Source organism: Amblyomma mixtum, chromosome 2, assembly GCF_055824585.1.
Source record: "Amblyomma mixtum isolate Tamu chromosome 2, ASM5582458v1, whole genome shotgun sequence".
Lineage (NCBI taxonomy): Eukaryota > Metazoa > Arthropoda > Arachnida > Ixodida > Ixodidae > Amblyomma > Amblyomma mixtum.
In genome coordinates, this window is record NC_143013.1 from 285055253 (window position 1) to 285074802 (window position 19550).

General features: G+C 46.6%; 1 protein-coding gene across 1 annotated transcript in view; it reads right to left on the minus strand.

Moving 5' to 3' along the window:
- Positions 1-18000, minus strand: part of LOC149364333 (uncharacterized) — a 30340-nt gene extending 12340 nt beyond the window's left edge. Inside the window, exon 1 of the mRNA XM_089570080.1 lies at positions 17857-18000. Coding sequence (XP_089426206.1) covers positions 17857-17953 — 97 coding nt within the window. The 5' untranslated portion in view covers positions 17954-18000. The remainder of the gene's footprint in view (positions 1-17856) is intronic.
- Between the last annotated feature and the right edge of the window lie 1550 nt (positions 18001-19550).

The window sequence follows — 19550 nt, forward strand, 5'->3', positions numbered from 1 at the left end:
CTACCGCTAGGAGATACTGACGTCACGCAAAAGGCGACGCACTTGTTGAGTCAGTTTTGGAGCGAGATGTCGGCCAGGGAGAGGGCGGCTCGCCAGACCGCAAAACTATGCTTCGCATCCTAGGCCTAACCATAAGCTAAGCCAGACCATTTTTTTTTCAACTCGGATAAAAATCACACTGAAAACTTACGTGAACATTGTCGTTGTCATCCACCCGAGCGCAGGAAAGCTTGGGATGCTAACGAGTAATTGCTCTCTTGTTGCAAAACTACTTCACCCTGGGAGATTTCCCTTAAAGGGGTGGAGACACCAAATTTGTGGTTCGCGCGTTCTTAGTTTCAAACGTTTCTTATGGCTCTAGGAAGCATGATACACATTCAAAGATTCATATATTCACAGTGAATAATTTATTATAGCATTTTTAGGTGAACGATTTTCGGTTTCGGTTTCGGAACGCCGAGTTGTACAGTGACGTCACAGAGGGGGAAGATCAACTGCTTCGCTTGGTCACATGGGCCCACAAAAGGCTGCATCGTCTGCTTTCCCACACACGTGCTGACCAGCACATGAAAACAAACAACTGCACGTCTAGTCCCAGCAGCTCGGATTCTGACAGATCTGATTCTAATGAGTGAGGACATCGACTTTTTTTTTTGTTCGCACGCTAATATCGCCTTCGCGGGTTCGCGTGAGGATGCGAAACACTTTGCAAAATGCCAGTAAGCATCGCTGCGCCGCTCTACCCAAGCTGCGCCCACAACCGGTGTCACACTTCGCTGCCGTGCAGCAGTACCTGAGCGCTGCGTGGGATGGTGTACAAATATCACAAGAAAAGACAAGATCGCCTTGTTATCAGAACTGCCAGCTATACTCGAGCAGCGACAAAGCATGTCTGCTTATGTTGGGAGCTTTCGTCAACGGCACCGCTCGCGGGCGCTCCGGGCGACGAGCTCTGCTGCTGCCTGGCTGCCGTGGTCGTCGCTAGGCCTATAGCCTGTTTAGCAAGCGGCCGGCGCTTCGGAAGTCGCCTGCGCTATAATAAAAGGCCTACTTTTCACAAATAGCTGTGTAGTGTTAACAGAATCATCTCACAATAAAATAATAGTATGGTCAATCTCCTCGACGCCTTCGGCAGCGGAGCTAGCGGGCGCCAGGCGAGCCGGACCCCAACGTCGCGCCAGCGGCAGCTGCTAGGCGCGGTTGTGAGAAATTTGCTCATATCACAGTTGTTACCTCTACTAGCAGCTCAGTATTGGTCAGCGATCCTCAAAAATGACACTTTTTTCACATTTCTTGTCCCATGGTTTATTATTTACGTCAAGAACACTCTTTAGCTCGCTTTTATGACGTCGGCAGACGGTATCCAGGCTGACCTACCGGCCGGCAGACTCGGCGTACTTCACGTCCGCACAATTGAGAAAATACAAAACAGCCATGCTACCAGAAAGGATGCTTTCTAGATTCGAGATACGACAGCATGACTGTGCTAAAAGTGGATCTTTCGGCAGCGACACTGCCTGCGGCAACGCCGGCCGACGACCTGCGCGCTGGTCCCAGACTGCCCTAGTCGTCGCTAGGCCTAGCTGCTTTCGCATATCGACTCCGCAGCTGAGGGCGCTTCGGGACTGGCCAGCGCTCAGAAACGTGCTCCGCTCCGCACCCCTTTACTGTGAACTCGTCCCATAATAAAAGATATGTTCGATTTCCACGACGTCTTCAGCAACAGAGCTAGCAGACGGCAGGCAAACCGCACCAGGTAGCAGCAGCACAAAACCGGCTGATGAAATTTGCTTGCATCGCAATCATCACTTCTACCAGGAACTCGGTATTTGCCAACGATCCTCAGAAACGATGCATTTTTGATATTCATATACCCAGGGTTTGCTATGAACGTGAACAAACAATACTATCGCGTTCTTCAGATGCCGGCGTTCGGCACGAAGACTGGCGCAGACCGCCCGGCTCCAAGGAGTGCGCCTTATGTCATCATAACGCTGCCGCTCTCCGCGCTCGCATTGCCGCGAGCGGCCCGCCGTTGACATCTAGCAGGCTGGACGCAGGCAACGAGCTGCAATCGGACGTTGCGACGCTGTTCGCAACGGCGTGCCGCAAACCGAGCGAGTGGCGGTTAGCAGAAAACGCGGCTCGCTGGTGCGTCGACTGCGCTCACGCGGCTGTGCCCCGCTCATCGTACGTCACTGTATTTTGGTATGACGTCACTAAAACTTTAATTTTTCTACACCCCTTGTGACGTCATGGTTGATGGCGCTAGCGATGGGTCTAGATCGTGAGAGTGAGCATTTAGGTAATCTTTGGAACCGAATTAAAATATTTTTGAAACGTTTGTTGCGTCCAACACCTGGCTGTGAGTGCCCTTGCATACATAGGAATCCCATAGCAGGCTTTTTATAGCTTCAAAATTTGGTGTCTCCACCCCTTTAAGGCATAGCAGTGCACTGGCGGTTTCTATGCTGTGTTACCTCGTAACCTTTCCTTTCAATAAATTATTCTCTCTCGCTATGCTGTGGTGTCAGACAGCCGCTAAATGGTTAGCGTTTCTCGCCTATATGCATCAGCAGTCTTAAAATAATAGGATGTAAGTAAAAACCAAATAAAGATTGGAGCTAGAATCGCGAGACGCCGAGGGCACTGTGTGTAATAATAATAATAATAATAATAATAATAATAGTAATAATAATAATAAAAACTGCTGAATATATTCGTCGACTGCCTCTTCCTCTTTAATTATCAGCTTTCTCTGCATTTATATATTAAGGCTACCCTCCTGTACTTTATCTTGCTGTGTGCTTGGCGTCTCTATCCAAAAACGGCCGCCACGGTTTCGGGATCGAATCCGTGCGCTCAGAAGCCACGGACGTGACAGATGACCGCGCCTTTCCTCCGCTCTTCGTTCATTCATTCGTTCTATCGAGGCTATGCTTATTTGTTTACGATTTCTTACTATTATCCTTCCTGTTCTTGCAAGTTACCTTGATGAGATGGAGAACCTACAGCATCGACGCGGACATGTATTCAGTGTAAATTCAGGAAGCCAGGGGGGCTCTGTTGTTAACTAGGCAGTGCTTGGGCCCAGATTACCCGCTGTTCATGCGCTCTGCAGTGCGGACGAAGATGTCAAGCCCCGTAAACATGAATTGATTGATTGATTAAAAACATCTTTATCATCGCTGAGCAGAATGACCTCCCAATGCTCATCCGAGGGGTTGGGAATGGGGTCAACTAAGGGATTAAATTGGCATGCCCACACCATATGGTAGAGGTTAGTCACCTCTCCACAGTGTGGGCACTGCGGAGAGTATAGTGTAGGGTACCACTGGTGTAATTTAGCTGGTGTTGGGTATGTGTTGGTTTGTAGTCTCCTAAGGGTCTCTTCTAACTTATTGAGGGATTTGTGTGGTGTTGGGTACTCCTTTCTGGCTGTTCTATATGGCGCGAGATTGTCAGCATACACTGCTAAACCTATCAGGTCACGGCACCCTTCATGGTCATCAGGGGGAGACGCCCGGTATAGAAGAGCTCGGGCATGCCTGTGAGCGGCTTCGTTCCCTCCTGGTAGTTCCAGGTGACCGGGAAACCAGAGGACTGAGGCTTGGCTGGGTGGATGCTTAGTCAGCAATGACAACCCTGACTTATGAATTAATACGTTATTAAAGTTGCGACAGGCGTTCTGGGAATCAGTGAGCACAACGGCGTTGGGGTTAGATGCTACAGCTAATGCAATAGCTGCCTGAAACGCTTCTAGTTTTCACGGCTTCCACAACGTGTCGCGTGGAGCTGAACACCCATAGTGTTACTGTACGCTTATAAAGGAACATTAAACACCCAGAATCGCCGCTGGAATTTCGAGTTTGCGGTGCCTGCCGTTGGTTTTCTATGACCGTCGGAAATGGTGCGAGCGTATTTTTTTGGTCAGACTTTGCCGCATGGAGGAAGCGTACGTCATGATAACCGTCAGAATCCCTCAGAACTCTCTGCTTATCTAAAAATTACAAGATTAAAATGGCGGCGTTGGGTTACGTGGTGCTTGTTACTGGCGGCCGACAGACGGCGCTAGTTTACGGAACGTGCAGGAAATTTGAGCATGGATGCTGCGGAAATCTGGCTTGAAAACCTTAGAATGTATACTTGCATTTAAAAAACGAAATCATCATTTGAAGAATTTAGAAGTGGTTGTGATTGTGGTACATCGTTGATGATAATTATAAACCGGGGTGAGAGGAACGAGTATGCGATGAGAGCCGACATTTTGCGTTTAGTATCGCACATACCACGGCACCCATTTAGTTGGTTTTCGTTAGGTCCACACTGCTTGTTTCTTGTTTCTAATTGTTTCTTTTAGTACATGTGCTTTTTACCCGCACACCCTTCGTTGTCCTTCAAACGGGTACGAAACGTCGCTGTAACTAACGGGCGTTCTGAACTGGCTAAGAGACTCGGAAGATGGCCGCTAAAGAAAGGGGGTAGTGAGGGAGGGAGAGAAAATGAGGTAAAACTTTATTAGACGACCTCAAAAGGTTCAAGCACCGCACACCTACGAACCAAGAACTACACAAACGTGATACATGCGGGCGCAGGCACTTTTCTAGCTTTGCTTGTGGAAGGTCAACTATATACAGAGTGTAACACGGAAAGAAGAGTTACCGCTCAAGAAAGCGACCCTCGGAGACCATTCTCCTTCCCAGGCTCCACCGTGTCTCGAAACAAAATATTCACAAAATCAAAAAGAAATGTATGTATGCATTGAGTCAAGCGGGCAGTATGAATCCGGAAGCGCTTGCCATACATACCACGGCCGTGTTAAAGACGTGTTCCTTTTTTTCCGAGCTGTTTTATGCTTTCGTTGATTTTGCGCTGTTCGTCGTCTTTCGAGTAAGAATGGAATAAAAAGGCAGATTTTCTTCCATACGTAGCACATAAGTATAAAGCGAAGGCGCTACAGAAACCCGGTGTGTGATAAGGGTCTCCGCAATATGCGCCGCCGCGGGTGCCCGGGATGAAACACCTTCCGAGAATGAGAAAAAAGATGAAATCTTTGAAAAAGGGACAAGACATAGTGGGCCGTTGGACGTACATTTAACCTGGTTATCCGCGCTGACTAAGGGTAGTAGGAAACGGATAAGAAGTAGAACGGGAATCAAACAGGAATAATTAGAATAGAATGGAAATAGAATTAGATTAGATATGTAATAAGAAAACAGAGAATATGGAGTGAATATGAGAATAGAAAACATAGGGTGGTGATGAAGAAGATAGTTATATGCTGTCCAGAGAAGAGTTCAGAGTAAATTTTGTACACACATCCATTACAGTTTGCAAAGGGTTCTCCATTGCACACATCCATTACAGTTTGCGCAGAAATTTTTCAGTGTATGCAGTCTCCTATATGCATGAAGTATTTGCCTTCATTATTACTTCAATAATTTCTCGCATTATTCAACATCCCGTGGTTGTCAGTCGGCAGCGTCCGCTAACGATTTTCAAACTCTGAAAGAACAGAACACATTTTTTTTGTTGCTGATTGCTTTAACCGTATACGTTACTTCAGACCATACTTTCGTCTCCGTCGCTAACTGATGAAGGATTTTAGATTAGTTAGCTAATAATTATGTTGAATGCAAGCTGTCGGAAGCGTTTGATCTTTCGTGTCTGGGCTCGGTTTGGACTGTTTTAAACGTGCGCATCAACTTCGCCATACAAGCTCCACTTTTTAAATTAATTATCCGCATCATAGGCATGCTGCTGCAAATATGCCAGGGAGGTTATTTTTTGGCACCTTAAATTTTCGTGTGTCCGCGAGGTAGCGGTGCACTTACGGAGTCTAATAGCTGCGCATAGTAAGCTGGTTGAGACTTATTACTTTAGTGCGTCGTTCAACAGAAATTTACTCATATACGAATTACTGAAATACCCAAGTTATAACCTCTCCACCTTTTCTATCATTAAGTTACTTTCTCTCTCTCCTATTATTATTCGATCCCGGCCACGGCGGTCGAATTTTGATGGAAGTGAAATTCTAGAGGCCCGTGCATGGTGCGATGTCAGTGCACGTTAAAGAACCCCAGGTGATCGAAATTTCCGGCGCCCTTCACTAAGGCGTCCCTCATAGCCTGAGTCGCTCTGGGACGTTAAACCGCATAGACCAAAGCGATCCTATCATTATTTGTAAGGGTGCTGTTGTCTACTATACAGGCCAACGCCATATATGATAATGTAATGTCGCGTGATGGAAGGTTCACTGATATATAAGCAGTTCGATGAATTCCGGGAAGGCGTTCAATGCGTTAGCATGATTATAACGATTCCTACTGCGACAGTATCTGCGTCTTAACTCTATCCTCCGGTCAGTAACCGTACAGCCAAATGCTAAGCGTTTAGTATAACTATGCCTATATCAGATTTCTGTCTGGCTCTGCGCTTGATTTATTAGGCCCTGGTACTCTTCTTTTTGCTTATCGCGCATGCTCTGAGAGACATGCAGCGCCATCTGTAGTCTACTTTCCCTTCTTTGCTAATTTTTGAAGCTACTGTACGCAGGGTCGTCTCTAAAGGCTATTTTATGGGTAGCAGGCACTTTTAGCAGGCACTTGCCTACGCCACTGTAACAACAAAACCCTATTTAAGGGTTGGCTGTGGCTTCGTCCAGCAGGCGTGGCGACGTGATTTGTTGAAAAAAATTTCGGCAGTTTCAGGATCGCTGTCAGAAATGAGCTTCAGTTCATCGCTTGCCATATTTACAGGAAGGAAGAGAGGGGCCAGAAGGCTGCTTTGAACGATATAAGCTGGTAAAAGTAAAAAAAAAGATTATGTCCACAATCTGTTTACTTTGACATTTTCTCTTTATCCAGTTTTTTGCGTATGTTTCTTGAGTTTATTGCTCAAGCACGGACAAGCAAGCGCTACTAACGTGATGCAGCGTGAAGGGGTGGTAGCTCACCTCGCTTTCTTGTGGTTAATATTTATCTTACAGCACAGTGTATAATTGAGTATATATTTCAGATAACACCCTATCAGATTGTTTACCAACAGCTGTACGTTGCTGTTATCGCCGCTTACATTTAGGTTACTCTATAATTATCGCCATTCCTGCCTATGCCCCGACTCTCAAGCATTCAATAAATGATAACGCGTTAATGAGTTGTTTTCACGCGCCGTAGTGACGCAGTTGGTTGCGATGAGGTGCGCCGTAGGGGAGAGCTCAGTAAATAAAGTATTCAGTGACATTTGTGTGACATGTACATTTATGAAGGCCCCTTTCGTCACAGATTATATCACTGCGCGCCAGTATACATATATAACCGCTGCTTCCGCCAGGAATAATGTTTCGGTAGCAGCACCTTTCCAGCCTCTTTCTCTCTTTCTGAATGCGATCGTTTTTGTTTATGAGGCCCCCGAAGAGCACAGGAAATGAAGGCGCTTCGTTCGTCCGCTGCAGAAATTGCGCTGCCAACGCCTAGCTCAGTGCGAAGAATAGTACGAGGCCAGTATATTATGAGCACGTTGGCTAGCAGCTGTCATGACGGAAAGTGAGATGGGCCGAAGGAAGACGCCCGTATGCTCTCGCGCACTACAACCAGGGTTTTGCGCTCCCAGGTTATTTATTTTTAGCCGTAAAGAAAGAATTGTCGTCAATTTGCTTCAGGAACAATGTTAGTGCGATATAGCATGAGAGGCCCCGTTAACGAACTAGAAAATCCGGCGTCCGTCCGTCGGCGTCACGAAAAAACAGGTGGCAATAAAACTAATTTGAATAAATTCAGATCATTTGCCACCTGCCCAGTGACACAGCGCATCGGTAAATTGGTCGAGAGATAGACAGTCTCCCGAAGAACTTATGTGTGCAAAAAAATTGGCAATGGCTTAGCTCGGCTATGCTAGGATACACGTAGCGAAAGCTAAGCTGAGCTTGGTTAATTTTGATTGCAACTCCAGGTTAGTCTGGTTGTCTAGCTATGTTGTTGGTGCATTAAAGACGAGAGCGCACACACGAGGCAAGCTGTGTGACGTCATTCCAAATGGCGGCGGTGGCTCCGCGGCGAGTGGTGTGACGTCATGCCAGGTGGCGCGTCGAGCGCGCGGCGTCCGCCAGCGTCGGCAGTTGCTAGGCAACGGCTCAAGGTCGGTCTCTGTGCCTCCTCGGAGCAGCGCCGCAGCGAAATCGCAAGTTCATGGCAAGTGTAGCTTTTGCTACAAAAATGAGCCTTGCAGGAGCTCGGGAAGAGCAACCGTGTGTTTCACAAGCCCAACCGGTGGCTGTGTTTGAAGCAGCCACCTGCCGGAGAAGTGGCACATCGTTTAACCGCTGCACCACTGAGCAAGGAGTGGTATGAGAACACCGAGGGATCTATGAGTGTAAAATAGAGAATGACCAATTCCGCATACACGGACATGTTGGCAGAACACAGGTGACAGAAAAGGAGTACTGGCGTGGGAGGGAGGGATCTCCAATGCTATCGTATTGTACTCTTAAATGTAGGCTGAGCATCCCCCAAGAATTTTTCGTTTTTCCTCAGTAGGCATGGTATACGCTTTGTTGGAACCAAACATGCATTCTTCTGCATTTAGTTTGATCGCCTTCTGTGAAGCTACTTTTCTTCCAGGAGTCCGGAGTATATCTCTTAGCAGACTGAAAGACGGATAATAATTAATGTAACTGTATTTAGATTTGGACGATGAATTTATAACTGAAGGTATAAGAATTTCGAGTAAGGAAAAGCACAGGCCATATAGCCGGCTGAAAGCCTGTGAGTTTCCCGACTACAAAATCCAACTTGGCGCTTGAAAATATGAGGGCGCCAGTTTGTTATTTTTGCGGGGGTTTTGTGAAGAGCTATCTGACTTGCTGATTTATAAGTTATTTAGTGGAGCTAATGAACGGCGGAAATTTTAGGTGACGGAAAAAATCAAGCTATATAGGCAACCAGCTTGAGGAAACTGAAACATGAGCATTGACGTACTTGCACGGTGTTTCGGTTTTTTAAAACCTTATACTCAAAATTAAGCAATCAGCGTAGGCTTGCAGCATTTCTACATCATCAGCACGAAACTAAGTTATGTGTAGTCTAGCTCTTCTAGAAGCATGCACAGCTTTTGCCTAATGGAAAAGCAAGCTTTTGTTATACGGTAGCTAGAAAAAGGAACCCTGCGCAGCTTGAAGGCAACAAAATAAGCAGATAATTTATCCCTAGTGAAGCGCTCTGGTGCAGTATTTTAGTAAGGCACGCGTGGAGTTTTTCGTTTCTGCACTTTTTATGTTTGAATTTTTCATCTCTGTTCTTTTTGCATGAAAAAAAAAGAAAAACTGATGGCGAAAGGAGGGAGGGCGGAAAGAAGAGCTTCGCACAAATTTTATTATGTCCTAATAAAGCTAGCAACTTAAGTAGGCTCAGGAAATCAACACGAACCCACTCGTGGTTGTGGGCGGAACTTGCGTTTTTAGCCCTGGCATGTTAATGAGGAAACCTTACACCGATATTAATGAAGCTTTCCTTCTACCCCGTACTAATGAGACAAGGCAGCAGTACAACAAAGACGTAAAAACTGGCAGATATGCGCTATGTTCACTGTACATTGTGCTAAAACAACGAACAGCGAATCTACAGAATACTCGTGTATGGAGGTACGCGTGCTTAATTATACATATGCGCCCGTAAGCAAATCTCTGCAGTAACTTCTTTCTTTGTCACCCTCCATGGTGCAGGATTTCATGTAACGTTTATTATTGCGCGATTAGTAAGCACTGGGAGTGCAGTTTTAACGCGAAAGCGCTACTTAACTAACTTCACTAGCAAAGCTGAAAGATGCGAGGTACGTGTGAAGCCTCAACCTTTGACCTTTGACGGAGCGGCGGAGGCCTTGCACAGCTGCTCCGTCAAATTCCTTTAATTCCTTGTAATTCCTTTAAAAACGAACGAATTATGACCGCGAGGTGAAAATGTTCCCTAGAAAGAGGTATCTGTGGAACCGAGGATGTTCCAGTGACCCTAGCATTCTGTTTTTTCCTCTTTTTTTCGGCAGTAGCTTTCCTCAGTGCTTGCTGGCCATGTCTGGGCAACGAGTTGGTACGTCAAGAAAGATAATGCTAGCGAATCAATGCCCATAATGTGCTGCGCTTGTCTTGGCAGAAAGCCCATACGAATAAATGAATCGGAACACTATAAGCTGTGAAAAAAAAAAAAAAAAAGTCTTATTTCTGTTTCTCTATATTTCCCGTCAAAGTTTTTTTTAAATTTTTTTTTACCACTACCGTATGCAAGCACCCGGGGTCTGTAATCTTGCTCCGCACCCTATTAACCATCGTCCATGATTCAGAAAAAAAGGGGAAAGAAGAATCGTGATCTCAGCGTGCTTCGATACCGAACACCGCCGCGGTTTAGGGTCCGCGATTTATCTGCAAAACAAACAAATAAACAAAAACAAAAGCAAAGATAACAATGCGTGTTAGTACTACTCTGTTCACAGCAGGGAACGAGCGATCTACAGCCAGTGTAGCTCAGAAGCTTGCATAATACGGTTGCAGCAGGAAGCACTTGCGGAGCTCACTACACGCCTCCACAGCTTTTGTAAGAAGAAAGAGGGAGAAAAAAAAAAACACAGAGCGGCGCGCAATCAGTACCTTTTAACAGGGAAATGAGAGCAGCTGTGGGAGGCATACGGATTCAGTTCAACTGCGCGCTGGGTGCTTTCACCCCAGCCGACGCAGCGGGAAGCTGTACGTGAGAAAACGAACCTCCGTCGGAGAAAAACGCAGGCTAAGGGGGCCTCGCGCACTTGTGGCGCAGTCTCCGTACTCGCTGTAGTAGGCTTGGCTTCGTGCTCGGTTTGGAGCGCCTAAGCTCGGCTGTACAACCATGAGAAAAGAGGGCCGGTGGTGAAAGCTTCGTGCGGGTGCAGCCTCTTTCTTGCGCTTACAGCTATAGTAAAACGGTAAAATTGCATACGAAGGGTATTTGACACAGGACTTATCTTAGTCAATCAATCGACTCAATCGTCAAATTAGAAAGAGTGCAAAGGACCGCGGCCCGTTTCATTTGCAATCGATACAAACGAACACAGACTGTAACAGCTATGATCTATTCTATTGGCCTAGAATCTCTTCAGACAAGGCGCACTGAAGTAAGGTTGAAATTTTTGTACTTAATATATACTAATCTGATTAAACTGAACACCCATGATTATATTACTCCTGTTTCACGAGCAAGTACGCGTTATAACCATGGAAAAATGCTGCAAGAATTTCGTGCATACTCTAAAACAGTTAAACACTCATCTTTTGTCGAATCGATTACAGAGTGGAATGAATTGCCGAAGTGTGTAGTGAATAGCCCGAATGTAGAAATGTTTGTTGATAATTTGAGAGCGTTTTGTATGTGAAAGCCTTGTCTTTTTGGCTTCTTTCTTCACATGATCTGTTTGCTCATGCATGACGCTCGTGCATATCTTGTTTATTTTTAACTTGTATCTGTGCTCACCCGTGCTTGGAGTCAAGCGACTCCGCAGTATTAAATAAATAAAAGAAATAAAAAAATCACCATCCGGTAGTTGAGCATGCCCGAAGGTCTGGATTACTGCATTTATCGTTATCTTTCCTGTGATAGAGTTATTGTCCGTACAAGAAAGACTTGAGATACGGGCAGGTATGCCCAAGGAAGAAAATGGGAATATGGAGGAATTTGGTAGTTCTAGATAGAGAGGGTGGGACCGCAATCTTGGGTGTAAACGGCGCTAAAAACAACTTGTGCTGGCTTATTTGTTCATTACCGTTGAGCCTGCTATACTGCAATACTGAGACGACAGCGCAGGAGAGCGAGCGCAGTCTCAGTATGGTCATTTTAGTGGGCGATAATATGTCCAGCGTGCTATGGACCGATGACCTTTGCTGCCTTGATGCTGATAACAAATTCTCTTCGTGAAACGTTGGCACTGGTCTTCAGGGCTTACCAGCCACTGTCATTATTTTGCACGGTTTTGAGATAGAGGCACAGACACCCGTCATGGATCCATTGTACGGAGGTCTGATACACTGTGCCATTCTTGTAGCCTGTTGCAGCACAGTTTTGAGAGATAATGTAGTAACACAGACGTTACTGTGACTGGAGATTCTGTTTTAGCCCGAGTTTTATTCTTACAACGCTAGCTGTATTGTTTTCTGACTTCAAAGGCACACGCACATTTCTTACTTAAAAAAAATATATTTTTTTGCGGGCCCTACTTACCAGTCTTCGCACGTGGAACGTCGACTGAACTGGAGTTCCAAACCAACCGCTGAACTAATGCTTACTTTGAATGCTTTGTCCCAGTGAGTAGCACGGCCTGAAATCACCTATTCTCCCCTCTCGTGCCATCACTGAATCCTAAGCCTTACTCTCGGCAGTATCTAGTGATCCACCTTAATCTGCTAGTACACGTGTTTTTTTTTTTTTTTCATCCACTCCAGCTTCCGATCAGCGTGGGAGATAACTGAATAAATCAAAATGGTTGCGAATGCTGCCGCTAGTCGAACTGTATTTCTGTCGTCTCTATACACAGTTGGCAGCGGCAGCGACGTAAGCAGATAGAAAGAGTGGAATAAATGCTTCATGATGTTTGAGCCTCACTCGTAAAAGGAGCCGCCGAGAGTGAGAGCAGCGATATAGAGTTTTGTCGGCGAACTTATCCGGAATTATGAAGCGTGCTTTGATGTACTTCCTTGTTAGAAGTGTAACCTAATACCCGACCGTAATTTGCGTTTGTCCTGCCTGGTAACCCGAGCGGGAACTTTCTAAGGGCACGTGCGCACAGAAATTTCCGAGCGCAATAATGAGCGCGCCATGTTATCTAAATTTTTTATCCTATACCGATTAGAGCGCCGAGGGACTGGCGTTGGAACGTGACACCACAAAACTTTACCATTGAACTTTAGCAAATAGGCGGCCCACGCAGGATTACATCCATTCTTACGAGTGCAGCACAGCTACGCTTAAGAGTGTTCTGACTGTCTCTGTCGAGATTTGCCTTTAAAACGCTTACGACGTAAGTATACATGGGGCGTCAGAAACGGACGTTGTGCGATCAAAGACCACCGCTCGTAAAACTTAGCTGGCACTATCAAGTTTTGTGGCAGCTTCTTGCGCCAAATTTTTGTGCAGCCATCGTCATCACTGTAGCAGTAGCTAGAGGAGGTATGTCCTTCGTATCGAAACAAAAGACTCAATGACGCCACATCTCCGGAATCATTTTGATAATCTTCCGTCCAATAAAAACTGCTGGGTTTAGCTTCTGGCCACTGAGCATACGACGTCTTAGTCACGTGATGAAAGCTGCGGTAAATGATGCTTGGTATGTGACTACATATATGTGGCCCGGTTATGGGGGTCTAATTATGCGGCCCAAGTATGTGGCCCAGATTTCTGGCCCTCTCGGTGTGAGGTAGGGCGAATCTGGGGGAGCTAAAGCTGTCACTGTAGCCGTCAGGAAGGCTTTTCGATAAGCGACGGGTGCACCTTGTGTACGCACCGAATACCTTTTGTTGTGGTCTAAATGAAGTGGTCGCAGAGAACCTCTGCGCTCACGGTGAGTTGGATTTGTATGAGGCTGACATCTTTCGTAAAGCGCCAAACGGGTTAACATCTGCTGTCACCCATCATGTTTATCGGGACACCAGTGGCGGATGGCACCCTGGATTCATGGTTTCAGACAAGAACAGAGAAAGACGCACGCGCTACGCTTTTCCGGGACTCTGTATTTTGTTCTCCGTTTATAGTTTCTTTTTTTTTTGCTATATGAATGTTTCACAGTCCGAGGTCGAATGGTGCAAGGAAGAGGTTACCTCCAACTAGAGAGATTTTCTCAGAAAACTGATTCTACGACTAGCATGCACTGTATATTTATAAAAATAAGTTTGCAAATTGTTTCTATGCACTTTGTGGCTTTATATATCCATGGAGTACTAAGAATACGTGTCATTCGGTTTATCCATGATGTCGCTTCTTTACACGTATGTCTTGTAAGCGCAGCACTAATACTTCGTACTATTCACGCTATTTATATCCGAGTACGCGTACTCAACAATAAACAGAAAAAAAACAGCACTTTAAAGCGTCTATTTCACGTCAGTCGACGCCAGCACATAGACTGTCGAACGCAGCTGTCTCGAAGCGCGCTTCCAACCTCGCGAGGAGTAAATCACTCCTGACACTCGCTGACGAACCGAGCCGCACCTGCTATGCGAGACAAATTCTGAGATCTAAGATCGCGCCGGAAGAGTCATCGCTGCAAAGTGGTCACATTACACTAAATCGTTCTTGATGTGATCTCACAGGCTTTTTCAGAGTACGCAATGTCCAAGATACTATCCTAAAAACAGGGTCTTTTAGGTAATGGATGGAGATACTCCTTATGAGTGCCTTCACAATGCACTTCAGCGCTGTTGTGATAGACGTGAAGAGCTGCGTTTTGTGAAATGACCCTGACCTTAATAAGAATTAGGGAGTAGTCGACAAGAGAGTGAAGCGTGAGACTGGATCGACCTTTTTAGTTTTTTGTTTGGGTGGGGGGGGGGGGGGGGGTAGTGGGGAGGGGGTTCGGTGCAGCGATGCTGTGGCTCGTGAGACGCATGATAAGATTTCTGCAAAGAAGGGAAGTGCGCTGACTGTCATAAGGCTCGGTTTCTGTTATTAGGACTCTGTAATGGTAGGAATGGAATGGAATAATTCTACATTGCATGACAAGAAATTCTTTTATCGAATGTATAATGCGTATGAATCAACAGCAGCGGTGACCCAATGGCATATCATCCGCCTTGCATGCGGGAGGTAAAAAAAAAGTGCTGGTATTTGAGCAAAGGGGCGCGGTTACTGTATCACTTCTTGGTGAATACCTTAACCTCGCCGTGAGGGAAGGGAGGAACGTGGGAGTGAAGGAGGAAATAAAGAAGTGCCGTAGTGGATGGCTCCGAAATAATTTCGACAACCTGGTACGCAGCGGCTTTCAATGGGTACAAGCTTTCACCCGGCCTGGTGCTCTGCTCTTTGAGGGTGAAATGCTTGTGGAGGAACGGGTTTTTGGCCTACTCCACTTCGGTCGATCGCTGTTGCGTCGAAGGTCTAAATACGCGATGCACGGTAAAACCAATTTGTGTAACCCTTCATCGGAGTGCCTGTCCAAGCCCACGGTGATGGGATTTGGAGATGCAAGCTCCTTTTCCAAGTCATGCTCCCTGGGAAGCCTAGCACCAGACCGGGCCACGGTTTGTACCCATGTGAGAAAACCGGCGGCCACCGGTTGGCAGCGGGAATCGAACCATCCCTCTCCTGAATTGGGGCGGATGTTCAACTTCGAGGCCATAGCCGTCCACTACGACACACAGCTCTCGAAGCAGACTTATACGCCGTTTGAGACTGAGAACCGTGCGGAACCGCAGAAATGCAAGCACTTTCGACACTCGATTGACATAGTTGATTTCGCGCAGTTCGCTTGCCTGATGAGGCTCCGTGGCGTCTACCTTTAGAATGTCCACAAAGCAATACGAGAAAGCTTTATAGATGCTCGACCATAGACGATTTTGTAGACATTTCGGGCCGTGTATATGAAACACCGGTGATTACAGTGTGATTCTAGCGTAATGTAATATAGCAATTCACTGCAGTCAAGTGGTGTTCAAGAATGCGTGCTCGCTGCTTTTGATGACACCTTCCAGAAACAAGAGCAGCACCGTTACGCAGTACGGTGAGGCAACTATGCTTTCTAACTTACGGAAGTGATACTGAAAACGGCACTGCAAGGCTCCTCCCCGGGACATAAAAGCGACAGTGACAGTGCTTGCTAAAGTATGCAGCTGTAGAACCTACTGCCATTGCCACCACCATTACGTAATTCTGTATGACACATTTTTGAGATTCACCGGCACCTATTTTACCATCAATAGCGATACCATCGATTGGATAGCATTTTCAACCACGCGTGATTTTTTGCAGTACAGGAGAGTCAAAGTTCTTTATAGGACCCCTATGTTAAAAAATAACACCATTAAGATCGCGCACGTGTAAAGGCTGTAACAGCTTGTTCAAAATAAACTCTCACGCTGTCGTGAAGAGCTCGTATCGCGGCATGATTAATGATGGTTGTTTTGATTTTGCAGAGCGTACTTTTCGTGCTCAGTCTGGCCACAGTATAATTGATTGTTTTTTAACTACCGGCGCGATGCTCGTGGTTGGCGGTTATTATTCTGCTTTTAGTGCTTCACCGAAGATTTACTTCATGGTCATGAGAATAAAAACAGTTGCGTCCTGTCCTAAAGGCGCTGTGAAAACTCCCGACATGCTTCTTATTTTACTTTGTAAACACTCTGTCATGGATTCGGTGGTAGGAATGTAAAAAAGGCTACGCCGGAGCACGTAAACAATGCTTGCCTCGGATGCGAGGAAAATGAATGAAGAATGCTTGAGAAGCATATGCAGTCCCAAGAGCCTCGGAACTTTCGTGGCTTGAACTAACTTCAAAGTTTTAAGAAAAGAGATTAGCGACTGAAAATGTCTGCCTTCATCCGAGAAAGCAGCGGAGTTTCAAGTGCACTTGTATGAGTTATGTTGTGCTGCTCGTGAAATGGATGCGCAAGCGAGATGATGTATAGTGAGCCGGTGGTTGACGGGTATGTCGTACACAGAGAGTAATGGAGTTAGTGGATTAAAGGCGCATGAAAAACGAATTTTCTTTTTTCGCGCAGAAAGCGAAAGAGCATATCGTGCTCAATTACCGAAAATAAGGTGCGTCTCGTAGTTACTTTCCACTGTGATGAAAGATGCGGACATGAGGCAATGGCTTCCGTAATGGTGTGCAGTTGTCGGGCGCTTGCGAGTCAAGCACACAGATTGGAAGCCGCCGCCTCGCGCTCATGGTTTCCACTCCGCTACGAACCAGATGTTGCGGCGATATTGCGGTGAAGACTTATGCTTAAGGATGCAGTGCCAGCGATAGTGAGTCGTTATAGCCACTCGACCACGTGACGTCACTCTGCCGGTATATGCCATCTTCAGTGAATACGCGCGGACACCATGTGGAATGATTCTTAACAGGGAAATTAAAACACGGCTGTTGTCCACATTTCAGTAGTCACTCGTTGAATACATGCGATAGATCTAGAGAAAAGACGTTTACGATGTTTCGTGCGTTAGATATTTGTTTTAGATGCGATGAATGAGGCAAACCCGAGGTTTAGTGCATCGCACTCATTTTGACTCCCAGCACCGACGCGGACAAGGATGTATCGTACAGTAAAATCGTCTTTGCATGTGCAACGACGTTTTAGCGTGTCTAAGTGGATAAAATAAGGTCCATCAAAACTGCCGCTTGAGGTTCGAAGGCGCAGATGACCACCGTAAGGGCGGACAGACACCGAAATTTGTGCCCTGCTGGAGCATTTAAAACACATGCTAGTGGTTTCGTACTGCGCATGCGTATCGGAAGTTGCTAAGAAGCCACCGCGAAGTCATTTCACGGCATCTATACCACATTTGTTATCCTTGGACTTCTCTCACAGATGCAATGGGGGATCTGGACGTCTACTAACAAGAACGCTGGGCTTGTTCGTTGAAGGGTCGTCCCATATGCGGTCTAATACGGTATACCGGATTTTCCGTGTAGAATTTGAAAGTTAAATATGAAATTTTCTTCACCGATTCAAGGAGGGTCTCAATGTGTACCAACAAGATTGCACAGCTAGTTCGTTGAGTGGTCGTCCCATATGGGGTGTTTATGAAACAACAAACATTTCGTGCTTCTTGCGACCGCTTATTTTTTTTTTCTTTTTGTGCAAAAAGGAAACGTGTTTGCAAATCGGTCCACTTAACCCAGGCTGCTTACCGGCGGCGCTCTGAAGCAGGAGGGCGAGGCAAACCGACGTGAAAGCCATCCCGAGGTCGACGCGTGCTCCTTCCATCGCTTGCCTCCGGCGCAGCATTTTTTTCGAGCCCGACTGGGGTGAGGACGCCGGGGCGGAAACGCGAGCGCACGTCGTCGTCTTCTCGGAAGGGCAGAAACGGGGAGAGGCAACCCGCCCCCCTGAACGCGCCGTAATTGCTCCTCGCGCAGGCGTCGCGGTTTTATTCCGTGCATGTCACCCCCTCTTGAGGGTCGGAGCCGGAGCCGCCGCAGTCTCTCGGACCGTAACGGCCTCTTGCCGCTGAGCTTACTTTCACCTCTCCCCCATCCCTCTTCCCCCCTTTCCGAATCCCCTTCCCTATACCTCGCTTATTCACATCTCTCGACCCTTCCTTGCCACCTTACAGCCACTTCTTTCTTTATTTCTTCCCTTACTGGCTCTTCGCTTTTGCTTTGCTGTCCTCCCGTCTCGGAGTCGCTCGAATAACGTTCACGCTCTCACCCACGCATCTACCGTCTACGCGCGTATAATAACGCGGCACTTGAAAAAGCGGTAACGGCTGCTCCCTCCTCCTCTCCCTCTTTCTCCGCAGCCGCCGAGCGAGCGCGCTGGCGCAGTAAAAATAAATTACGGTTTCACGAGAGAAAAGTTGTGTCCCAATCACTCCCCTTCGCACTCAAGTCAGACCCCGCAACGCGCCGTGAGCCATGGGGCTCTGGCCGCACTTTTTTTTTTGTTTGTGTTCTGTTGGGAGCTTGTTTAATTCTTTTAATTCCATATACCCGCTGCTTCGGGTTTTAATTAGACTGTGTGTTCTATTTAGGCGCACCTTCGGCTCTGCGCTCGTATATATGGGTGCCTCATTTAGGAACAATAGCGTGCGCGCTCCCGGGGTTATAAGGTATGCGCAATTTGGGAGACGCGCCTGCTTGTACAGTCTGGAGAACAAGGTGCTTCCTTCTATTTATGGCGCTAATAATTCGCCCGATTTTTCTTGATTTTGTGGTTAATCTCGAAATGGGTGGGTTTGGGAACAGAGTGGATTGGATGGAAAGGTTCCTTTGCTTTGTGGCTGCCTACCTATTCATAGTAAACCTAATTTCTCGTCGCTAGTTCGTACAGACACGCACGTGATGTTGGGACCATCTGTGTGGTAGATAAATGTGCAAGCGCCACCTTGCGGCCGTAAATGAAGCACAGCGAAGAGACGAAGGCGTTTCTTCCGTGCGCACTCGGCGAGTCATGGCGGATGCGCGAATATTGGGAACAGTCTTTGCATTTCTAATGCGGAAACGACGGAATCAATCAAAGTCTTTGTCGTAGCCGCTTCGAGGAAAGGTTTTCGTGTCTGATGTTCCACCCCAGGCGGTCGAAATTTCCGGAGCCCTCCACTACGGCGTCTCTCATAGCCTTATTTGCTTTGGGACGTTAAACCCCATAAACCAAACCAAACCAAGTAACTAGTTGCTCGGTATTTCAGTTTCAATGTCAGCATCTCGGCCACATCACAACTTCCACATTAGCAGAGGCGGTAATTGTAAGCTTAACGATTGAATGGTTTACAGGTTTATTAAATGCTCAGCGATTCTTGGGTCAACTTTGATCAAATTCCGGATGAATGTCTGGTATTTCCTTGACAGAGATGTCCAGAACGAGAAACCAAACTGCAGAACTT